The sequence below is a fragment of the Pteropus medius genome, unplaced genomic scaffold, assembly GCF_902729225.1.
Source record: "Pteropus medius unplaced genomic scaffold, Ma_sr-lr_union100, whole genome shotgun sequence".
In the NCBI taxonomy this organism is placed as follows: Eukaryota; Metazoa; Chordata; class Mammalia; order Chiroptera; family Pteropodidae; genus Pteropus; species Pteropus medius.
In genome coordinates this window covers 3,421,693-3,443,292 of record NW_024349802.1, presented here as the reverse complement: position 1 = coordinate 3,443,292, position 21,600 = coordinate 3,421,693, and the positions used below count along the sequence as shown (strand labels likewise).

Sequence of the window (21,600 nt, the reverse complement as noted above, 5' to 3'; positions counted from 1 at the left end):
TGTTCTTACTTGCCTCGTGTTGTATGTTGTCTGCTGGATTTTTGTTCGTCACTCACCTTTTTCTCGAGAGTGGTGGGATATGACTGAACCCCTCTCCCTGGTCACTTTTAGGGGCCAGCATCAAATATTTAACAAGATTACCGTAACTTAGAAGCCGGGATAAGGTGTAATCCACGTGGCATTAGTATTTAATGGTGGGTTTAGTACACCAAGCGTGATTTTCTAACTTTTGATTTCCAAGATTTTTTAACGTTCTCCTTTTTAAAAATATAAGAATTTTCTAAAGATTATATAAGAATTATATATAAGAAACTTCTGGGAAAACAATCAAGTTGTTTTTTTTTTTCATCCATAAATGTAGGTTGCTTTACATTGAAAAGCAGTCTCTGTTTCTTGATGGTAGAAAAATTCTTTGGATCAGATTCACTGTGATCATCGTCTCTCTTTATTCTTAACGGATTGGTATTTTTATGGATTTTTTGTGCGTTTGGGTTCAGTAGTCATGTAAGAAATCACAGTCGCACATCGCGTGATCTCATTTCTAACGTTTGAAGAAAACGCTGGAAAGATAGTCAGCAATGCAAACCTTGGAGTACGATTCTGCCTTCTCGCGCCGTCTTCAGTTTTGTCCCGAAAAAAAGAGGACTTAACGTTTAAAGGAAAGAAATATTGTCTGTGACTCTTGTTGGTTTTTCTTGGTGCTTTCTGCACCAGAAGTTTGCAAGGCATTATGACTTGTGAACATCGTTAAAACAAAGTGTAGGTGTGATTTACTGTTGAAGGTAGAATTTAGCTCTTGTAACCCTCGACACGGATGTTTCGGTGGCCTTTGAAGAATGTTCCCGCGTTTTCTCGTCTCAGGTACCTGTACAAACTGTGCGACCTGCACAAAGAGTGTGACAACTACACCGAAGCAGCGTACACCTTGCTTCTCCACGCGAAGCTCCTGAAGGTGATGAAAACTCCCTCGCCCTTTTATGATTCTGTCGTTATGAGCTCTAAGATTATGTAAAACTTTATTTTCCCATGACGGATTTTAGTAAAGGTATAACTTAAGATTTTATGAATGTTGACTAAAGGCAGTGACATAGAAAAAGGTATTTAGGAAGTACTTTGATGATAGATTTGGCCCTAGTGAACGCAGATGTCACAAAGTGTCATGGCATTGTCACCGAGCATTAGAAACACCCGTCGCTGGGCTGTCGGCTTGCAGCGACGCAGATTCTGCAATTTCTTATTATGCCAGCAAGACTCAGAAATGGCGGAGAGTGGTATCGGGAAGAAGGCGTTTCTGTGGTAGAACTGCTAAGGGGCAGGATGAGACGTCCCCCTCATTATCGTAGGAGAGGGTAGAGGGACCAGGTCATGACGCAGACATTCCCACACCTCTACTTTTGTATTTTAAAACTTCAGCAAGGCGCTAGGTCGTTTTCTTAATTATATCCTAAAAAGAAAATTAGAAAAATTATGAACTAGATGAACAAGAACAGTATGAGAACTAGAATTAGCTGCGTGACCCAACATAAAGACGCTTGTTCAATGGAGCCCTGTTTCCAATCCCAGGCCAGTCCCCCCAACACTGCAAGCTGTGTGAAAGAAGGCTAGGTAAGTTGATGTAAAACGAGCACTCAGCAGTGTCCAGTGGGTGGTCAGAGGCATTAAGAGGGACGCTGTGTTAGGCAGGACCCTTCCAGCCTTTAGCCCAGTTCTGAAACCTCCAGTAGCTTCTGTGACACAAATATCCACAGGCAGGTCTCAAAGCAGCCGAAGGTGGAGAGTTACCTTTTAAAACCAGAGGGTCCTAGTCTACGGCCACGCCACCCTGAACGTGCCCGATCCCGTCTGATCTCGGAAGCTAAGCAGGGTCGGACCTGGTTAGTACTTGGATGGGAGACCACCTAGGAAGACCAGGCGCTGTAGGCGTAAAAAATAAAAAATGAGGGATTGTAAGCTGACAAGGACCTCGCAATCCGTGAGGTCGACCAAGGGTCGCCTCGCCTAAAAAATAAATAGATACATACATACATACATACATACATACATACATACATACATAAATTAGTGAATTCGTTTTAAAAAGCCGGAGGGTCCGTTACAAAGACAACACGAGGAGACTGGAGGTGTGGCTGCATGCGGAAGCCTCACCAATAGTCATCAGTAGTCACCCGTTGACTTTGCAACGCATAAAACTGTCCGCGGGAGCACAATTTATGAAGATAGAGGTTTGGGTTGGTGCACCTGACACCAGCGTCCCGCTGTGAATTCTAATTGCCTTCATTTGTTAGAAACCCAAATTCCAATAACAAGGCGTCTTTGCAAATATGAAGAAATTTCTTTTGCGCCAGGGAAATTAAAGTTGATGAGCTGTCTCTCACTATTCATCTCTCTCCTGCTACATGAACTCTTAGATGTGCGTGTGCATGTGAAATATATGCACGTGTGCATGTGTGTGCGTGTGTGTGCGTGCGTGTGAACTGTCCGTTGTTTAATCATCGGGTATATTGAGTCCAGGCAGCTTCGTCACGAACCGAAGCTCATGAGGGTGTGTTTCACAGCCCTAATCAATAGGCCCGACTGCACTGGCTTCCCCACCGGGCTCTGAATTTTCCAGTTAAACGGCAAATGCTGCATAATCTCTCTCCATAGCTTTTACATAATTATGTTTTGCATTTTCCCTAAATGGGCTTTGATCCCGCTGTAAATACGCGTTCATGCTGGCTGATCGACAGACCAAAGCGTCATCTGGATCACCATGAAAATTCTTCCGTGTGACAATGACGAATGCATTCTTTATTCTTTAACTAAAAATCTTCAGATGGAATCTTCTTTTTTGCTTAAGGATATTTTTTTCAAAAAACAAGAGCTAGAAAAGCATTAGCCTTCAGCCTAGCAGTCAGGTTCTTGCATTCCAGCGTTTAAGTGGAAGGCGTAAAGGATTTTTGCTTCCCTATTCAATTTTTTAAGTGATTTTAAAATTCAAGGAAGTCACGTGAAATCTGAATTTTTTAATTAATTTATTGTAGTTCCATTGCAAAGTAAAAACCTAGCCATGTTGCGAAAACGCCATCATTAACGAGTTTATAACTTCTCGTTGTAGTCAAGACGTGCACGTCCGATTTTTAAGGCGAAACAATCTGCAGACGCTTACAGGCTTCTCACCCTTCCCTGACATTCCCAGAGCGGGGGCGCCATTCTGGGCCTGTGCTCCGTGCCCTGGCCCTCGGTGCCCTGCGGTCCAGCCCGAGGTGCTCCGGGGCCCCTCCGGCTTCAGGGAGGGGGTCGGGGTGTGTGTCATGAGTGAGCGCCTCTTCGGGAGCCTTGTCACGCGCCCCATTCCAGCAGCCAGTCCCTTGGGGCCTGCAGCCTGTGCCACGGTGTTTCTGGCTTCGTTCTGCTTGTCCAGCTCCTCTCATTTGTCACGCCCTGCTAAAACACAGTGCCACCGATGGTCCCATTGCTGCAGATGTCACCTGACCAGCTCTGAGTCCCCACTTTGGTCCAGGCAGCCTCAGGGCTGGTTGCTTTCTTGGCAACACTGTATCTATCCCATCTTAAAACAGTGTCAAGCTGCACCTCCTGGGTCAACTGAGAAGCAAGCCCACCCTAATTATTTCCTCCAAGGAGTCTCCCAGGAGCCCCAGAGCACAGTCTTGCCCCCCACCCTTCAATGCCCATGAAATCATTTTTCGGTATCGTTATTGATCACCATGCCTAACTTGCAACAGCACGGTCTCCGGACCAGCACCTCCGACCCATCCTAGACCTGGTTCGTGCACATAGTGAGTCCTCAGCAAACGCTGCTTTTAGTGAACCCTATACTTGATGCCGTTGACTCGTGGAGCCTGAGTACACGAGTGTACCTGTCAGATGAGCTCGCCTTCACTTTGACGTGTGACGTGTGTGCACCTGTGCATCATGCCGTGAGCCCATGGACACTTCCACAAACACTGGACGAGCCCTGCCTTTGCCCTGCAGTGTGCCTGAGGCTTGAGGTTCAAAGACACCTCCTCGCTGTCCCTAAGGAGCTGTGTTGGCTGTGAAGTCCCTTTCTTTATGACTTGGAAGTGGGGTCCCTGTGTTCTCTTAGCTGTCTTTGAACAGTTGGGCAGCACAGGACCGAGGCCAGCACCTGGGAGGCCCGAGTGACACAGCTACACATCACCTGGTCCATAATTCATCCCGGGGCTTACGAAGCATTATCAGCAAGCTTTGCAGAACACCTGCTGGCTTTCTCTTCGGTACCAATCTAGACCTAGCTTGGCCTCCCTGTGGTCCTCCATCCCTCTCGGGGCCTCTGCCCAGAGGCCCCGCCCTCATTTTCAGGCCCAGCAGCCCCACATGTCCCCGGAACCACAGCCGCGCGCACCCCCCGGATGCAGAGCTCCCCGCGCACCCTGACCTGGGGTTGGGCAGTGGTCGCTTGGACGTGCCCTCACCTGGCAGCACTGCTCATGCCTTGCTTTGTCCTCAGTGGTCGGAGGACGTGTGTGCAGCCCACCTCACGCAGAGGGACGGGTACCAGGCGACCACACAGGGGCAGCTGAAAGAGCAGCTCTACCAGGAAATCATCCACTACTTCGACAAAGGCAAGGTAAAAAAAATACGCGATCGTTGTCCCGTTGTCCTGTTTTTGTCCGGCTTCCTGGTGTTGCGAATGCGTTTTTCATACGTGATGTTCGTGGAATCGGGAGTTTGTTACAAACTGTGTATTGGAAGGTTTTATGCATGCTCCTTCCGTTGGGACTTCTGAGTAGAAACCTTAAAAAAGAAAAAAATCAGTCATCCTTTTGTAGATGCTCCACTCAAAGAGAAGGCTAAAAACACAAGTTTCTCACAGTCATCAGAACAGAGCCTGGGGCACTGATTCGGGGCGTTTGGGGGCGCTTAGAGCTGACGTAGTCCTTTGACGCTTGCATTTTTCTATTGTCGCCCAAAAATCAATTCCGTGATGAGGCCAGCATTGCCCCATCTTGGTGGTTTCTAGACTGATCGGCTCGAACAGAATCAGGGATTCTGTTGGTGTCTATTGGAAGGAAGCCTGCGTCATTTTAATCAGCCAGTGATGGGTCTCGTCACTGGCGTTCCTGGGGTCCAGATGAGCAGTAACTATTAAACAAAGGAGCTGCTTCAGCCGCAGAAGTTTTTAAAGTCTGCCAACAAAGTGACTTCAGACCTCCTTCTGTGCCCTTATCAAGATTCACCTTGATTTCCTGCCTTTTTTTTTTTCCGCTTTGAAAATAGTGACCAGAGAATTTCGTGAAAGGTCTGTCCCTCGGTGAGTTTCCCAGGGCTGCTGTCCCCAAGTACCGCCAACTGGGTGGCTTTGAACCACAGAAACGTGCCCTCTCACAGTCCTGGAGCTGTGCGCCCGAAACGGCCGTGGTGACAGGGCCATCGTGCCCTCGCTGAGAATGACGGGGTCTGCTCCGGGCCCTCCTCTCAGCTGCTGGTGGCCGCAGTCCTTGGCATCCACGCACGCAGACATGTCGCTCCAGCCCCGTGTCCGTCGGCCCCGTGTCCATCGTCATGTGCATTCTCCCGGTGCGCGCGTCTCTGCGTCCAAGGGTCCCTCGTCTCAGAATACCAGTCATTGGACTGAAGGCCACGCAGCCCAGTGTGACCTCATCTTAACTTGACTCCATCCAAAGACCCTATTTCTGAATCAAGTCACACCCGAAACCTAAGGACGGAATTACAGCCTCCATTTTAATAAGATCCCCAGGAGTTGGCCACGGTCGAACCCGAAGACCACAGCTGCTGGGATCACAGAATAATAAAAGAGAAATGAGCGTGGCCGCAGACGGCTCGGCAATAGCGCCATCGGTACAGGCTGGCGCCGCACGTGGTTAGGAAACTTCGTTATCTCCTCCATATGTAGGACATTTCAGTCCTAAAGCTAATTTTCCCTTAAATTTGTACAGCGACCTAGGGGACAGAGAAACTTACGGAATCCCAGGCCAGTTTGTGAACGGCCGGAGCAGGCGGTCGGAGGGGCCGGCGGCCACAGGGGGACCGGAACGTTCTAACAGGCGTGGGGGGCGGATGATATTAAAATTTCTCCACCTCTGTGCTCCGAAAGCAGCAAAGCCATGTGGGTTTTCCGCTTCTGTCTCTCGGACATTCCGGCCTTTGAATTGTGTTGTCACCTTTCTGTGTGTTTTTTTCCCACATAAAATCATTCTCCTATTTTCGCTTCTGCACCATTTTAAAGACGTTTGCAACGTCTTCCAGCCTAGGTCTGGGTCTTTTTATCTTTTTCTCTCTCTCCGTAAAATGACGCTTCCGTTTGAGTTCCTTCGCGTTCCTTCCCGGGCCGATCGCTACTGCTCGCTCCGATCCCCCCGCGTTTCCACCGCCCCCAAAGCCTCCTGTCGGGCTTCATCACCGCAGACGCGCCTTCTCTCCTGAAGATGCTCTGGATTGTCTGTCTTATTGTGTTTGGCCGAGGCCTAGTAATTTTCAATAAAGCCTTTAATCCAAGCACTTCACTGAAAATTGCCAGGCTGCTTCTGTGGAGGACGGGTCGAAAATAGACCTGCCCGCAGGAAAACGCAGCCTCGGCGAGGGCGCCAGTGGTCACGGGCGTGGAGCCCCAGCCAGCAGCGTCCGAGAGGGGGTGCTGATTGACAGCCCACGTGACGCGGGAAGCTCCGCGGCTGTTTTCAGCCAGAGCCCTGTTCTCTTTTCCCTTAAAATAACCTCTCCTTGACAAAGCTCACACTCTACCTTGTGCCCGAGTCAAAAAAAGGAGGCGTCCTGCATCATCCTGTGAACTAAATATAGGGGTTCGGGAGCCAGATTCTGCTCTTGTCGAAACGGTCGGATTTCTTTTCTGAACACCGGGGGTGACATTTTACGCTGCGACCATAATGACAGCTCTTCTCGGTTTATTCTCAGCATTTCCTCGGTTCTCAAAAACCTTTACATTGGCCGGTATCTGTTCCGTTTATTTAGAATTTGGCCCAAGTGTTCAAAGAGATCAAATGTTCACCAGACCAGCTGGCCGCCGCGTGGTGCACGGTAGGGCAGGGGTGGCCAGACCAGGCCGCGTCAGCCGCTGACCGCAGAGGATGCGCCCTCCTGGGGCAGGGGTGTGGGTAGGGCCGGCCCGAGGGAAGAGGGACAGGCCAGGGAAGGCAGACGTGTGGGGGGAGCGAGGAGCCCCCACTCCAACAGCGGGCCCCGTGCTCAGGTGGGCCACGGCCCTCTGCATCACCATCACCCTCGTCAAGACGCACGTCCCGCCCAGGGACTCCAGCCCCTCACCCCGGCGGGACTGGGAAGAGGCTGCCCCTCGCAGAGCCTCTGCACTGAGTGGTCAGGGCCCGGGGCCACTTCGGGGCCACCTTGGTCCCGTCTGCTGCAGGGGCCTCGACAGCACTCTGGACCCCGGCGCACCGTGGATTTTCAGCACGTCAGGGACCTGTGCGGGACACTGGGGCGTCAGAGCGTAATGTGACTCTTCCCCACGACCACCTGGAGAAACATGCCTTTCAGGAGAATAACTGAAGTTGAAGCATTCAGGAAAGTAGCTTCACTGGCGAGTTACAGCTCGCGAGTGAATTAAACCGGGGTTGCCCGCGGAGGTCCCCACGAGCCGCCGCCAGCCTGAATCATCAGTAGGGGACAGTTGTCCTGCTGGCATCTTTTCCTCCGTCTGCCACTGCCACCTTATCCCGTGAGATCAAAGTCGTCGTCACCCCATCAGACTGGTCCGTCGCCAGCCTGCTGGTCCTCTGTAGGAAATCAATAGCTGACACGTTCGCGACAGCCACTGATGTATGAGATCTAAGGGAGGAGTTTCACCAGAAAGAAAAAGTTTTCAGTTCGTGAAAACTGAGGAAATGGAACTTCCGGAAGCCGGGAAGTTCGAACAGAAAAGAGAACCCTCTCGAGAGAGAGAGCGCAGCCGAGACCACGTGATGGGAGGCGGTGGGCGGACTGTTCCTGCTGCAGGTGAACCAGCAACTTCAGGGACACTGTCAAACAGATTACGGATTTCACATCGGACAGTCAAGCTGTGCATCGAGATGCCGCTTTTTCACTGGAGACGGTGGTGACACCGTGAGCCCGAGGCCCTTCGAAGCACAGAGCTGAGCCGGCCGTTCAACCCCACGAGTGAAAACGATTCTTTCAGTGAGATCATCTAAATCCAGATCGGATTGGGTCTGTTTTCTCTCCGGCACTCATATTCTTCAAGGTAGTCACGTTGGAAATATGAGTTACCCACACTCCTTAGCGCTCTGTGCTGTTAACAGCAGATGGAAATCTCCTCAATGCAGAATCCTTTAAAGCAGTCTGGTGGCGGAGGCAGGGGGTGTTTATAGAAAATCCGATACAAGACACGACTCTGTAACCTCAGGGGGAGTCGGATGAGATATTTATTCAAGACATATATTTTTAAAACAGTTACTTTTGATATGGATCTAAAGCATCTCATCTGTCCTTTGGGATAAGAACAGATTAAGCAATGAATTAGAAGCCCGGGCGTTCCAGGCAGCCGAGAGAGTGTGCGTCGGCTTACAGAAAACTCCAGAAAAACCCTGTGAAAAGGAACTGCGAGTAAAAGTAACGTTTCCTTTGCAAGGGAAATGCACGGAGGAAGGAATGGGTCACCGGAGCTTGGAAGAAACAGTAAAAGTGGGAGAAGCTGTCCCCTCCGAGAAATGCGAGCTTGGCTGGCAAAGGACCCAGGAAAGATCTGCGCCAGCAGGTGAAGATGCTCGAAGAACGCAAGGCGACTCGGAAGGCTTCCGCTGGGTGGGTCTGGGAGGGGAACACGTGTGTGAGCTGTAGGAAGGGCTCAGGGTGCTACCTCTACGCCTGAAGTTTTTTACTCTGGGCTTATTTTTATTTTGTCTTTGGAAGTATTAGTATGTAACTCTTATTTCAGAAAAGCCTTTTTCCTCATCAAAAATAGCAGATGGTTTCTTTAAGCAGTGTAAATAGCATTTTAGTCTGTCGAGTGATGCAGGACTGGGTAAGGTCCTTCTACTGAGGAACGGCCAGGAGGAGCAGGCGGGCGAGGGCTCGGTGCCAGGGCGTGCCAGGGCGGGACTTAGCAAGTCTGCAAGCCCAGGAGGCCTCACGGAGAATCAGATCTGCCTGGGCCTTGATCTTGGACTTGCCTGGCTCCAGGCTGCGAGGAATCCATGCCTGTTGCTGAAGCCACCCACCTGTGGTGTTTCTTACAGCAACTCAAACTAAGGCGGTCATCAAGAGCTCTGGGGACGCCCAGGCTGGGCCGAGGCCCCCGCAGAGTGCCCTTGGGCAAGTAGCCTGCGTGTCTGACCTCCAACGTCCTTACCTGCAGAATGGGTGTAAGAAAGACACCCACCTGCCGAGGGGAGGGTCTTGCACAAGGGGACGCGGGAGCCCCATGGAGTAAACTCGAAACCACTCGCTCTGAAGGCAGTGGCGCGTCTCATGGGTGAGGTGGCGATGCCAAAGTGGGCGATTCGTGTCTGGGGACACGGCGTGCGGGATGCTGGGACGCCTTCCTGATTCTAAGCCCACAGCCTTCAGTTCTGTTCAAGAAACGCTGTCCAGCTGGTCCTGAGCTCCAGTCCAGAGGCTTCCACACTGTTCGGTCCCAGATCTCTGAGGAGGAATGACAAAGGAGCATTCCAGTTTCGGTACTTTACCAAAAATCCTGGGTCCTCACGGGAGAACAGAGGAGCAGAGTGGGCAGCACCCCGGAAGGCTTCCTGGAAGAGGCGATCCCCCCATATTTTCCACGTTCTTTTACGTGAACCATTTTTTTATTTTTCCCAAAGAAAATAAGGGAAATTCAGGCCTACTGTACATATCAATTATTCTACACGTGTCAAAAGTTTGTCAGCATTTTAATAAATCGGCAACCAGCTGGGGAAGAAGCCATCTTCAAAATGTCACTGCAGAAAGTTCCCCGTTTAAAATGGTGACAGGCTTTCCATCCTCATGGTACCTGCTCACGTCAAGCGAACTTCTCGCAAGCCTTAATTTAGAGTCGAAGTTTATGCTGGTCTTTCTGACCGTGGAAACAGAGCGCTGGTTAAGAAGACAGTTTGGCAAACAGCAAAGCCAGGCTCTCGCGGCCTCTCGGCACCATGCAGCCCCTTTTCCTGGCGTGTCGGCTGCTCACACAGATGGCCTTCGGTGGCCGTAACTGGCAGCAGGAGAGAAGGGACAGGAGCGAGCGAGGACCAGGGACGGAGGCAGCGTGACGGGCGAGGCAGGAGGGCACCCGTCAACTGATGCCCAGTCATGAGCAGCAGGACACGGGCCTCCAGGAAGTCGCTGCCTTCTCCAAGGTCATTCCCGTCTCCAGGGTCATTCCCGTCGTGTTTTCCAAGTAAGCAAGCGTCTCCCCAGACGGCCATGTGGCGCGTGCTCGGGCCGCTGCATCACGCTCTCCCCTTCTTCCTCGCAGATGTGGGAGGAGGCCATCGCACTGGGCAAGGAGCTGGCCGAGCAGTACGAGAACGAGATGTTCGATTATGAGCAACTCAGCGAATTGCTGGTGAGTCTTTCTCCCTTTCTGCGCACGAATGCGGGCGATCTAAGCTTGATTTTCTGGAACTTCCCTCTACCTTTTTGTGCTGAGGTTCTCCCCAGACTTGGTGTGGCCTCGGCCTCCGTCCTGCGTTTTGACTTGGGGGACAGTCTTGATTGATTTGCCGGTCGATTCTGGCCCACAGGCGTTCACTTTTTATTCCCTGCCGAGCTTTCGTAATTGAAACCTAAGGCGAACACAGACGATTTCTATGCGAAAAACTGCTGACCCTGTGCATGCAGTGGCCTCGATGGCCCCAGAGTCACCCAGAGGCTCCACGGTTTAAAACTGCGACCCCGCCTAGCGGAGGCGGACGGCGGGGAGCAGCCTAGCCCTTCGTCCCGCCGGCATCTGATCACTGCCTTCTCTGCTGCGTCATTTTCGTGTCCAGCAGAGCGACTCGGTGATGTTATCACCTCTGTCATTAATTTAGACACCCCCACCCGCCCCCCCAAAAAAAAGAATCTAAAAGGGCAGAATGCTGCCCTTTTAAATTCTTCTTTAATGCCTCCCAGTATCTGATCAATACCATTTTTTAAAGTGCGAGAGGCCAGCCGTTTAATCAGAAGAAGAACCTCTGGGGTTTTTCACGCACGTACGTCCCAGCACGGGGCTGGATTTGCATTCTCCAGTCCCAGCCCCCTGCTGAGCGCTGGAGGAGCAGGGGACACCCTCCCAGAGCTGTGTGGGGACTCTGAGTCCAGAGGCGCATGTCGGTGACGGCTGCCGTTCCCACCTTCTGGCTCTCCCACCCGCCTGCAATTGCCAAAGCTTGCAGAGCCCCCTGGAAGAATCCAGAAGAGCGATGCTCAAATACTCTCTTCACACCCGAAATGCGTTTTCTTATTATCTTTCAGAGAAAGCAAGCTCAGTTTTACGAAAACATCGTGAAAGTGATAAGACCGAAGCCTGACTACTTTGCGGTCGGCTACTACGGGCAGGGATTCCCCACGTTCCTTCGGGTAAATTTTGGTTCTGTTTCCTCCAAGCCAGGATGGCCCCCTGGGCGGCGAGTCCCTTCTCGTTCACGGGGAGGCGTCTGGGCTTTGCGTCCGCAGGTCGAAGTCTGGCTCTGCATTCTGATGGCTCCGCGCTGAGCCGTGGGGGCCAAAGAGGGCCTGACGACATTGTCTTCGTTTGCATGCAAACTTCCCTCCTGCTTTTTCCTAAACAGAACTCTCCTTCTGAGAGTTATGTGTGTTTTTAACCCTGTGGTGAAATACGCATAACGTAAAATTTGCCGTCTTAACCATTTTTAAATGCCCAGCTCAGTGGCGTCGGTGCATTCACATCGCTGTGAGACCGTCACCGCCATCAGCTGCAGAACCTCTTCATCTTCCCAAGCTGGAACTCTGCCCCCGTTAAATGATCGCTCCCCCTTCGTCCCTCTCTCCCCGTCCTTGGCGACCCCCGTTCTGCTCTGCGTCCCTGTGAATTCGCCCGCGCTAGGGACCTCTCGTAGGTGGAGTCAGGCCGTATTTGTCCTTTCGCATCTGGTCCATCCGTGTTGTAGTGTGTGTCATCACTTTCCCCCCTTCGTGGCTGCATAATAGTCCACTGTGGGGACAGACCACGCTTTGTTCATCCGTTCGTCCTCTGATGGACGTTAGGGTGGTTTTGGCTATTATGAGTAACACCGCAGTGGGCACGTGTATTTTTAATTATGTGAGAACTTAGAAATTGATTTCCAGTGCCGGAAACTCTGAATCATACTCCACCCCTGAGACAGACATGCGCTGTTAGATACGTAATTAAAGAAACACTGTGATTCTCAGCCAGGTGCCCATTTCTCAATATCTGTGAGGCCAGAGGAGGAATTATGTAAATAAATGCCACCGGCCTACGGGCAGGATTGTTTTGAGTTTCTCAAAAACTCACTCTTGGATGCCATTGACCAGTGAGTCATGATTTCCTATAATTTCTCATGACATTCTTTTAATGTCACATGGCTTTGTCTTATCTGGGAAGACAATGCATGATGGCTCTGGTTTTCGGGAGCCGAAGCTCTGTGCCTGGAGCACTGCTGTCTGTCTGGGACACCACGGTCTGGCAGCCAGGTCTGCTGAGGAATGCTCCGAGTCCCAGGTGTGTGTTCCTTTGGCCCTAGCGCTTCCGATGCCACAGGAATCGCTGAGCATATACAATGTACCTTCAGCAGCAGAAAAGATGTAGTTGGTGAGGACCTGTCATTGTTTATATGACCATCAACAAGTGACCTTCGCAGAAGGTGACTTGCTGGTTGATTCACTCACTCAGGGTCCTGGTTGGGTGACTGGGACATCTGGCCCTGTCCCTGTCACCACAGGTTAGTGTCTCCTTGACAGCATGGCCTTCATTGTACAGCTACAGCACTGCACAGCTAAGACTCTGGTTGATCAGAAACCTATTCTGGAGAAAAGTCTTCCCTTCCAGAGATAAAACAAAGGATGTTTGCTTATAAGTCCTAAATTAGGGAGGATTTTAAAATCAACTTTATTTTAAATTAAAAAAACAAGCTGAGGCTCTAATGAGCTTAGAGCTAAAGTCACCTAATGTTACTCAGACTTTAATCTGTGTGTGTGTGTGTGTGTGTGTGTGTGTGTGTGTGTGTGTGTGTGTGTGTGTGTCAGAGAGAGAGAGAGAGAAGGAGGGAGGAAGTGGGGAGAGAGGAAGGGAGGGACAGAAGGAGGGAGGGAGAGGTCCTAACCCATACTGGACCTGTGCTGTGCTGCGTGTTATGGCGTGTGGTCCTCTGTACACAGCGCTGGGATTTAAGGCCACTAACTACTGCTCTGTCCTGGTGCCCTGACATGCCAGTGGGGTGGGCACTGTCCAGGGGTGTGCTGTGAGGGCACACACCATGTGTGCTCCAGGGACCACACTGGGTCATCCCCCCGCCCCCGCCCTGCCCGTCAAAAAAACAAAATGCAGAGCACGAATAAAGAGTTTAACGGGCGTGATTAATATTGAACTGACTTTCCCGCCACCCCTGAATAATTTTGTGGGCTGTAGCAATATATTTATTACGCTTCATAGATCACCTGTCAGGGTCAGTCTGACAATGACATTAGCAGTTGCAAAACAGTGGCTGGAACCTTGGGCTACTTAATGCAGCGCCTCCGAGAACGGACTAGCCGTCTCTTTTGCTTTGTTTCTCTTTAAGAGTTGATCTTTTTGTAGACGCACATTAATATTTACGGGCCTTTATGGGGATGAACTTCTTTGACTATATGTATATTTTCCCCTTGTTTTCAAGTTTGAAGGAACCACTTCAGAATGCAAAGTAATCAACATTTCTAGGAAGTGTTATCAGTGTTTTCACCTATAACTCACTAGTATTTTTCTATTAAAGCCTTTATGTACATGTTTATTATTAAGTCTTCTAGTGCAAAGCCTAATAAATTCATGCTCATTTCACGGTATGTGTTGTACATTAAATCTTCCTGAATTTCTAAAACGTTTGGCTTTGGACAGCCTTCACTGATGCCCACACTACGTATTTATATTTCTGATTAAGCTACATATTACTTTGGTTTCTGCTTGACATTAATTTTTTTTAGCGAAAGAGGACATGTTTCTTCCATAACGGGTACTTTAAGATGTACCTAAGCACAAAGTGAGTAAAATATTTAATTCTTAAACTGGTCCTTCTTTAGCGATTTATAGGAACTCTGAGCAAGTTGAGACTAGGAAAGCCGATAAATTGACTACCAGAGGATCTCTCTCTTTTTAAAAAATTCATTTATTAGACACATTTTAATCTGACTTTGAGCTAAGTCTCTAGCAGATAACTATAAAGATATGCAGTGGAATGCATTTCCTTCGTCGGTCTGTCTGTCTCCCATCCCCCACCTCCCTGGCATTTGTCCAGGGGTCACGACAGATAACAGGCCTGCACCTGACTTGTGACTAGCCAGTCTGGACCTCTTGCCCAGCATCTTTTGATTGAAACGACCGATGACTCCCACACAACCAAGGCCCACGAGGAAAAGCATCGGCCCCCCAGCTTCCCGTTTCTTGGATCCTGTGGCTTCTGCTCACTGTGTTTTCCTTGTCGTAGGTTCTTTTAAGTTCAGATGCCCTGAGGGGGAGGAAGGGGAGGAGGGGGAGTGGGGGGAGCCCGCAGGCTCAGGAACCAGTGATAGCGTTGCTCCGTCTACCCATTGCCTCCTTTTTGTGGCTCACGTGACACTCAACATACTTGTTGAATCCGTGAAGATGTGGGAACCTGTTCCATCTCGGAATCAGAACTTTCGAGTGACTGTGCCACACCCAGACAGAAACGGCCTCAGCGAGGGAGGCTGCCTAAGGAAGAGCGCTACCTCCTTAACACCCACCCCCAAGGTCGCCTAGCCCCGCCACCTGTGACGACCCCTGGGTGGACTCTCCAGCTCAGAATTTATGGAAACCGTCATTTGAAATGAGCAAAACCAGCCTTTAGAAGGAGAACTCTGTACGTTCGACCTCGGCATTGGCTGATCCGAGGCCGTTTGTTCGTATATACAGCATCTCTGTGCGCAGTGAGGGAAGGCCTGCATCCCCCCACCACCACCGGGGAGGCCAAGAGCTTTGCTTTGGTCTGGACCCCTTTCCCTCTGGCTCTGCTGCAGCCAGGCCCTGTGGCAGTCTGCTGAGAGCGCCGTGCCCAGGTCCCGAGGCCCCATATTAATCTCATGTTCTCTTAAAGTCCTTTCGGCAGGATGAGAACTAAGTAGGTCCTAGCAGGAGAAAATACACATGTAACGTATGTGCTTACATGGCACGGTTGTGCCTTTGCCCTCACTGTTCCGTTCCCGCTAAAGAGCGGGCTTTGGCTGCCCCTGGTTTCCATAGTCCTGTTAATCGGTCGTCACTGCTAAGACCTCAGCAGGTCCCGGGGCTCGGTGACGCTGTCCTTGGTGCTTCGTGGACGGGGCTACCTCTGCAGCTTGCCCGTGCGTTCTCCATTAGTAAGATCGGTGACGTTCCTCTTAAACCGAGGACCAGCGCCTCCGTGCCCGCCCCCCAACCCCGAGTGGCCGTGTAACGAATGTCACCGTTTCCAGGGCAAGGTCTTCATTTACCGGGGGAAAGAGTATGAGCGTCGAGAAGACTTCGAGGCTCGGCTGTTGACTCAGTTTCCCAACGCGGAGAAAATGAAGACGACGTCCCCACCCGGCGACGACATTCGAAACTCTCCCGGCCAGCGTATCCTTCAGGGCAGAACGCAGGGCGAGGCGGAGAGGCCACGGGGCTCTCGGGAGGGTCGGGCGTCCTGGGGGGGCGGCGGGGAGCTCCTTGCTCACGGTGATGTTCACTCTGCCTTCCCATCCTTGACCCTTCCGCCCTCAGATATCCAGTGCTTCACGGTGAAGCCCAAACTCGATTTGCCCCCGAAATTTCACAGGCCTGTGTCAGAGCAGATTGTCAGGTAATCAGCCCATTTTTCCTACCAGCGTGAGGGCGAGGAGAGTCTGTACACATCTGCTATTAATGATTTCACCTTTGAAATGGTGGGATTTAGCCCTTCGTTAGCCTTCCAGATGCTCTTTCTGTTTACTAAGAAGAGAAAAGGGAAACTAAGTATTTTCAGCATCGAAGTGAGGGGAGCCGAGGTAGGGGCATATGGCTGACTCTTGAACAAGGCGCCATCCCCTGTGCTGTTGACAGTCGGGTGTAACTTTTGACTCTCCAGGAACTTAATTGTCCCTCGGCGTCTGGGGGGATTGTTCCAGGACCCCAGTGGGTACCCAAATCCGCAGATGCTCGAGTCCCCCGTACGAAAGGGCACAGATCAGAGCACACAGTCGGCCCCTCCTCCCCATCCACCGACTCCCGGCCAGGGGTCAACAACAGTGCAGGTGTTAATGAAAAAAACCCACGTCTAAGCATGTGCCCAAGGAGGTCGAAACGTGTCGTTCACGGGTCAACTGTGAAGGAAGTGATGACATGTGGCCGAGGGGCCAAAGGTTCTTTCCTGAAGTCAGGAACTGGGGGCGGGCGCACCCTGGTCCGCTCTGGGCCCTGCTCCCGGCAGAGTTTCCAACCACAGCGCAGGCCCAGCCCCTCCCCCAGCAGACCCGGTCCGGATCCCCGGGGTGTGGCCAGAGCGTGGCCGGAGCGTTTACTTTCTCTGCACAGAAAAAGGGATCCTGACATTTTGCATGGGGAACTGGGGTCCTCTCTCACCCACACCCGGCAGTTACGCAGCATGGACTTACGAGGTAGATTCTAACACTCACGGGTCGACTGTGAGTTCGGGTGAGATTTTATGCCTCTCCATCGCATCGTACCTGCCTTAGCAACGCTGCGGAAACACCCTGCCTTCGATGTTCCTTCGATGTTAAGAATTTCCTTTTCTACATGATCCATGTTCTGGGGGGAAAAATTAACCTGTCTGATGGCCTAACAACGTTTAGATCTGCTTGTTTCGTATCCCGAAGTTTAGTGGGCTGTGACCGTCTATGAAATTCACTCTCCTTTCTTTCACCTTTTATTAGCAATAATGGGAAATGAACTAAGGCTTTTGATTGACAAATGGTGGCTTCCACAGGGCACACATTTTAAGTTTTGCAGCACTTTTTCCTCAGAGGCATGAATCATATTTCCCTTTGACGTGGGGAGCCTGCCTCCGGCGCACGTGGGACACCCACCCCGCCCCAAGCGGACACTCCTGTTCCATACACGCCACTCTGGGTGGCTGCAAACCTGCCTTTTGTAGATCTGAAGCTAAAGCATGCAAGACCTCTTTAAAAATAATAATAAAAACGTCATATTTTATTTTAAAAATTATAAATGATTAAATAATTATTTTTTAAAAGTTACTGAATTATGAAGCTAATGAGTTATGAATGAAATTTTTGAAGTAATGAACATAAGTGAAGAATGGAGACCCCTTTCTTCCTCCTCAGCTTCGCCTTATTCCCTGTCTGCATGTTTCATTCTTACTCAGCATCTCTCGTCCCTGGAGGATTTTCAGGTACAGGGAGGAGGAGGCAAAAACTCAAGGTGATTTTTCCACCTGCCAACATCTGTCCTGAGGCTGACGGGGAGAGAAACCACAGCTACCGCTTCGGGTCAAGGTTGGGGATATTTTTAAAAAATGCGATGACCTATTGGGAGGCCAGACCTCGCATCTAAGAGCAAATCGACTGCTTTTCGGGTTAAACGTCTAATGATTTCTCTTGTCTCTGTGCAGTTTTTACAGGGTAAACGAGGTCCAGCGATTTGAATATTCTCGGCCGATCCGCAAGGGAGAGAAAAACCCAGACAACGAATTTGCGGTAAAACAAACAAACAAACAAACAAACAAACAAAAAGCAGCCACCACCACAAGCACGTTCCACCACCAGCAAAAGTGTCTGTAAAAACACGTGGCCTCCGAGGCTCCCCCAGTGTGGCATTGAATGGCGTTGCACCCTATGTGCTGAAACCCTAGTGTAAACCCTTCGAATTTAGTGAATGATGAGCATTTCACCAATGACGTCCCTCAGGTCCTTGCGACGTTTTAATAAGGCGGCGCCGCTGCCAAAGCCCTCTGTGCCCGTGGCCTCTTGCTTCCTCCCAGCCATGTCTAGGAGCAGATGCCGGTGCCTCGGTTACGAAGAGGCACCCGGGGCACCAAGAGCACTTTCCGTGGCTTTCTGCAGGTGACAGGCCTGAGCTTCACCGAGGAGGCACGCCTTGGAGCAGGGCCTCCGCTGGCACCGCCGAGCGATGGGCCGGCTCGTTCCGGGGCGGGGGGCTGCATCCCTGACCTCTGCCCACAAGGTGCCAGTCGCATCTCCCCAATCAAATCAAAATCAACAGCCAATCAAAAATGTTACCACGCCTCACCAAATGTCTGTCACCTGTTGAAAACCATTTAGAGTCATGGAAATATTAACACAGATTCTTACAGCCTTTTAAAAATATATGCGTGCAACTGCATTCCATTTTGCAAAGGCATAAAATAAAACACGGGGTTTTTTTTTAACTTAACATCTCTCCCTCCTCCTGCCCTGTAAACCTCCTGTGGGACTCTCTAGAGAGACCCATGTTTCACACGCGTCAGCCCCGGGGACCCCTGAGGACACCAGCACTGCTGGGCATGGCCTCCCCTGACCTGCAGGCTGTAGGCACCAGGGATGCAGGCGGTCAGGTGAGCAGCACCTGCCGCCGCCCCTCAGTAGAGTGGGGACCCCTTCCAGCAGACTTGCCTCCTCCCGTGGGAGCCCTTCCAATCTCAGAACAATGCCTGCGACCCCCAGGCACCACGGCTCTTGAGGACCCTGCCTGCCAGAGCCCACAGGCCCATGTGTCAGCTAGGAGCTTGGGGTCCGTGAATTCCGAAGTCGTCCCCAATTCCAGTACTGCTCTTTCAAAGCTAAGACCCTGTTTCTTGGTTAATGAAGGACCTACTTTGTGACTGGTATCATCTGTGGTAGGAGAGAGGCACGGCCTGCCTGGACAGCAGCTCTGAGGGCGGGGGCTCCCTGAGCAGGCCCGCCTGTCAGTCCTCACAGCCTTCGTGCCGTTGTTTATGGAGTTCGTAGTTCTGGAATTTCCCCTGCACCCTTCCACCTGGCAGCTGTTTATTCGCATACTGTAAAGAAAGACACAAGGAGGTCCAGCACACCGCTGGTGGGGCGGAGCCGCGAGTGACCCGCAAATGACCCCGACCCCTGACCTTCGTGCCTGAGCAACGTCCACCGCTGAGGCTGCGAGGTGTCCAAATGGCCCTGAAATCCCCTGGTTGGCCGCGCCAGGTCCCCACACACAGACCAGGCTTTCTGACGCCACAAGATTCGGTCCCCCGCACGCCTGACACAGCCTCAGGCTTCCGGATAAGCATGGGGGTTCCGTGGTGATGGGAGGCTGGGCTCAGGCCCCAAGGCGGGGAGCCTGGCTCCCAGGGCCGGGTGCCAAGAGCTCAGGGTGGCAGCCCAGCACCTCCCCGCCTGGCAAGGCGCAAAGCCCGGGACCCGAGGGCCAGGGGAGAGGAGGAGGCAGAGTGAGGGCCTGAGTCGGCGGAGATGGAAGCCTGAGGCCCCTCCCAGGGCGTGCTGGCCCGGGGCAGCTGCCCCATGGGGCGCGAGGAGCCGCAGCCTAGGAGACGGGAGGCCTTGGCCAGGTCCTCTCCCCATCCAGGACCTACGGGGCTTGGGATCAGTGCTTCTAAGACCCTGGCCTTGTCAGCCTTCCATCACGCCATCCATTCAGTCAGGGTCACTGATGACACTCGGCCTGCTCAGTGGGCACCGGTGACAGGGAGGTGACGGTGGGGGGGCTCACGACGCGGGAGGTGGGATAAGGGACTGACACTTTTCCCCTGCAGCGGCGTCCTGCGCAGCCTTTAAACAGATGTCGGATTAGACTCCCTGGCTCAAAACAGTTTCCTGCAATGTATAATGTACCATTTTACAAAAAAGTACAGGCTACAAAATAGTATTTTTATCAAAAATACACATACACATTTTACTGCTCAGTAAGAAGTCTCGAACAATCGATTCTGCTTGTTTCGGTGACCGTCTCTGTGTAGGGGGTGATTTTCCTTCCATTTCCATATCTTTTTTTATTAACTAAGGGAAACATATATTATACAAAAACAATTCTAAGCTTGAAAGTCTGCGTTATTCCGAGCGCTCACTCTCATGAGCCAGACTTCCTCGAAGCATTTGCGCCCACGAAGCATTTGCAAACACGAAGTAAGGATAACGCGAAACTCGTTGGAACCCCAAAAGTCCATTTGCGGAGAGGACACCTCCCTCGTTTTGACGTGTGTGATTCTCCCCGTGTCTCCTATTATACATGTTCTTTGCCAGTACCAGGGAGGTTGGCCAGGAAAGCAGGCGACACCGATGTGTCCCGTGTGATCCACTGTTGAGCAGAGCACGGCTTGTGAGGGGTGACCCAGCACAGGCCCACCCTACTCAGGACACAGCGGGGCCGAGCGTCGCTTCTCCCAGGAAGAACCCCGTGCTGGTGCAGGACTTGCCTCGCAGGGGGGTTAAGTCCCCGCGGGCAGCAGCGACCGGCTGCCGCGCTCCTAACGCGCACTGTGTGTCCTCTGCAGAACATGTGGATCGAGAGGGCCGTGTACACCACTGCGTACAAGTTACCTGGGATCCTAAGGTGGTTCGAGGTCAAGTCTGTTTTCATGGTAAGGACACGCCCGGGAGGAACTGTCCCCGATCCTTTCTCAAGCGTCCGACATGGGAGTGCCAGGTGGTCACTGCGGCCACACAGGGGACCCCAGATCAGACGACTTGGCCCACAGTTGCGTGTGTACACGCACACGCACGTGCCCCTCGGGGCATCCGTTCTCGTCCTCAGATACCGTTGTGGACAGGCTGTGTCGTCACCACCACCGGTCCGGCTGGTGAGAAAACCAGAGCTAAGATTTCTTCTCACAAAACGTTTAAAGCCGGCCGTCGCTGTGCTGTTTTGACAGTTCTTTCTGTCAACTGAATGAAAAGTTTAAGACCCGTTGCCCATTTCCTTACGCTTGTCTGAGACCTTTCTTCCTGGTGGTTTTCTTGCCATGTACATGACAGACAACTTGATTAATAGTAATAGTGCTCATGTCGAGTACAAAGGGCTTGAGAAGGGCCCCCTCACGGTACTTGTTAAAGAAGTCACGTCCCGCATCTCACGCATGCCGTGTGTCTGTGTGAGCGGTGACCAGCCTCACGCTTGGGACCCAGCGCTGGGCCGAGGTTCTCACCGCGGACACCGCGGCCTGGGGCGTGGCAACAGCCAGGACAGGAAGACCTGACCGGACTGTGTGCGCTTCGCCAGCGGGCCTCCAGGCCTTTCCTTGTCACCTCACAGGGTCTCACCCAGGGGGTGGGGCCTACCGTTCAGTTTGCACTAAGCCCCCGTGGAACCTCCTGGTTTGGTTCTAGAACCCAGGGAGGGGTGAGCTCGTCCTTCATGTGGAGACCATGGCAAGCTCCCTCTCTCACCTTCCTGCCCAGACAGGTACAGGGGCCTCGCAGGTGCCCAGGCCGGCCTCAGGGACAGGGACAGATTGCTCGAACATTCCCTAAGCTCTTGGTCCTCGTTAAACCAAGACGGGGGTCTAAGGGCCTCATCTGTGAGTCACACTGTGTTCCAGTGCCTCTCAG

General features: G+C 51.9%; 1 protein-coding gene and 1 non-coding gene across 6 annotated transcripts in view; both read left to right on the top strand.

Moving 5' to 3' along the window:
* Window positions 1-21,600, top strand: part of DOCK1 (dedicator of cytokinesis 1) — a 413,576-nt gene that overhangs the window by 364,482 nt on the left and 27,494 nt on the right. For all 5 annotated transcript variants that reach the window (XM_039835995.1, XM_039835996.1, XM_039835998.1 and 2 more), the window contains 8 exons: window positions 862-952; window positions 4,472-4,591; window positions 10,412-10,501; window positions 11,392-11,496; window positions 15,559-15,700; window positions 15,845-15,923; window positions 17,691-17,775; window positions 20,547-20,633. In XM_039835995.1, coding sequence (XP_039691929.1) covers window positions 862-952; window positions 4,472-4,591; window positions 10,412-10,501; window positions 11,392-11,496; window positions 15,559-15,700; window positions 15,845-15,923; window positions 17,691-17,775; window positions 20,547-20,633 — 799 coding nt within the window. The remainder of the gene's footprint in view (window positions 1-861; window positions 953-4,471; window positions 4,592-10,411; window positions 10,502-11,391; window positions 11,497-15,558; window positions 15,701-15,844; window positions 15,924-17,690; window positions 17,776-20,546; window positions 20,634-21,600) is intronic.
* On the top strand, window positions 1,805-1,923 carry LOC120581712 (5S ribosomal RNA). Its single transcript, XR_005647372.1, has one exon. It is a non-coding gene; the product is annotated as a 5S ribosomal RNA (ribosomal RNA).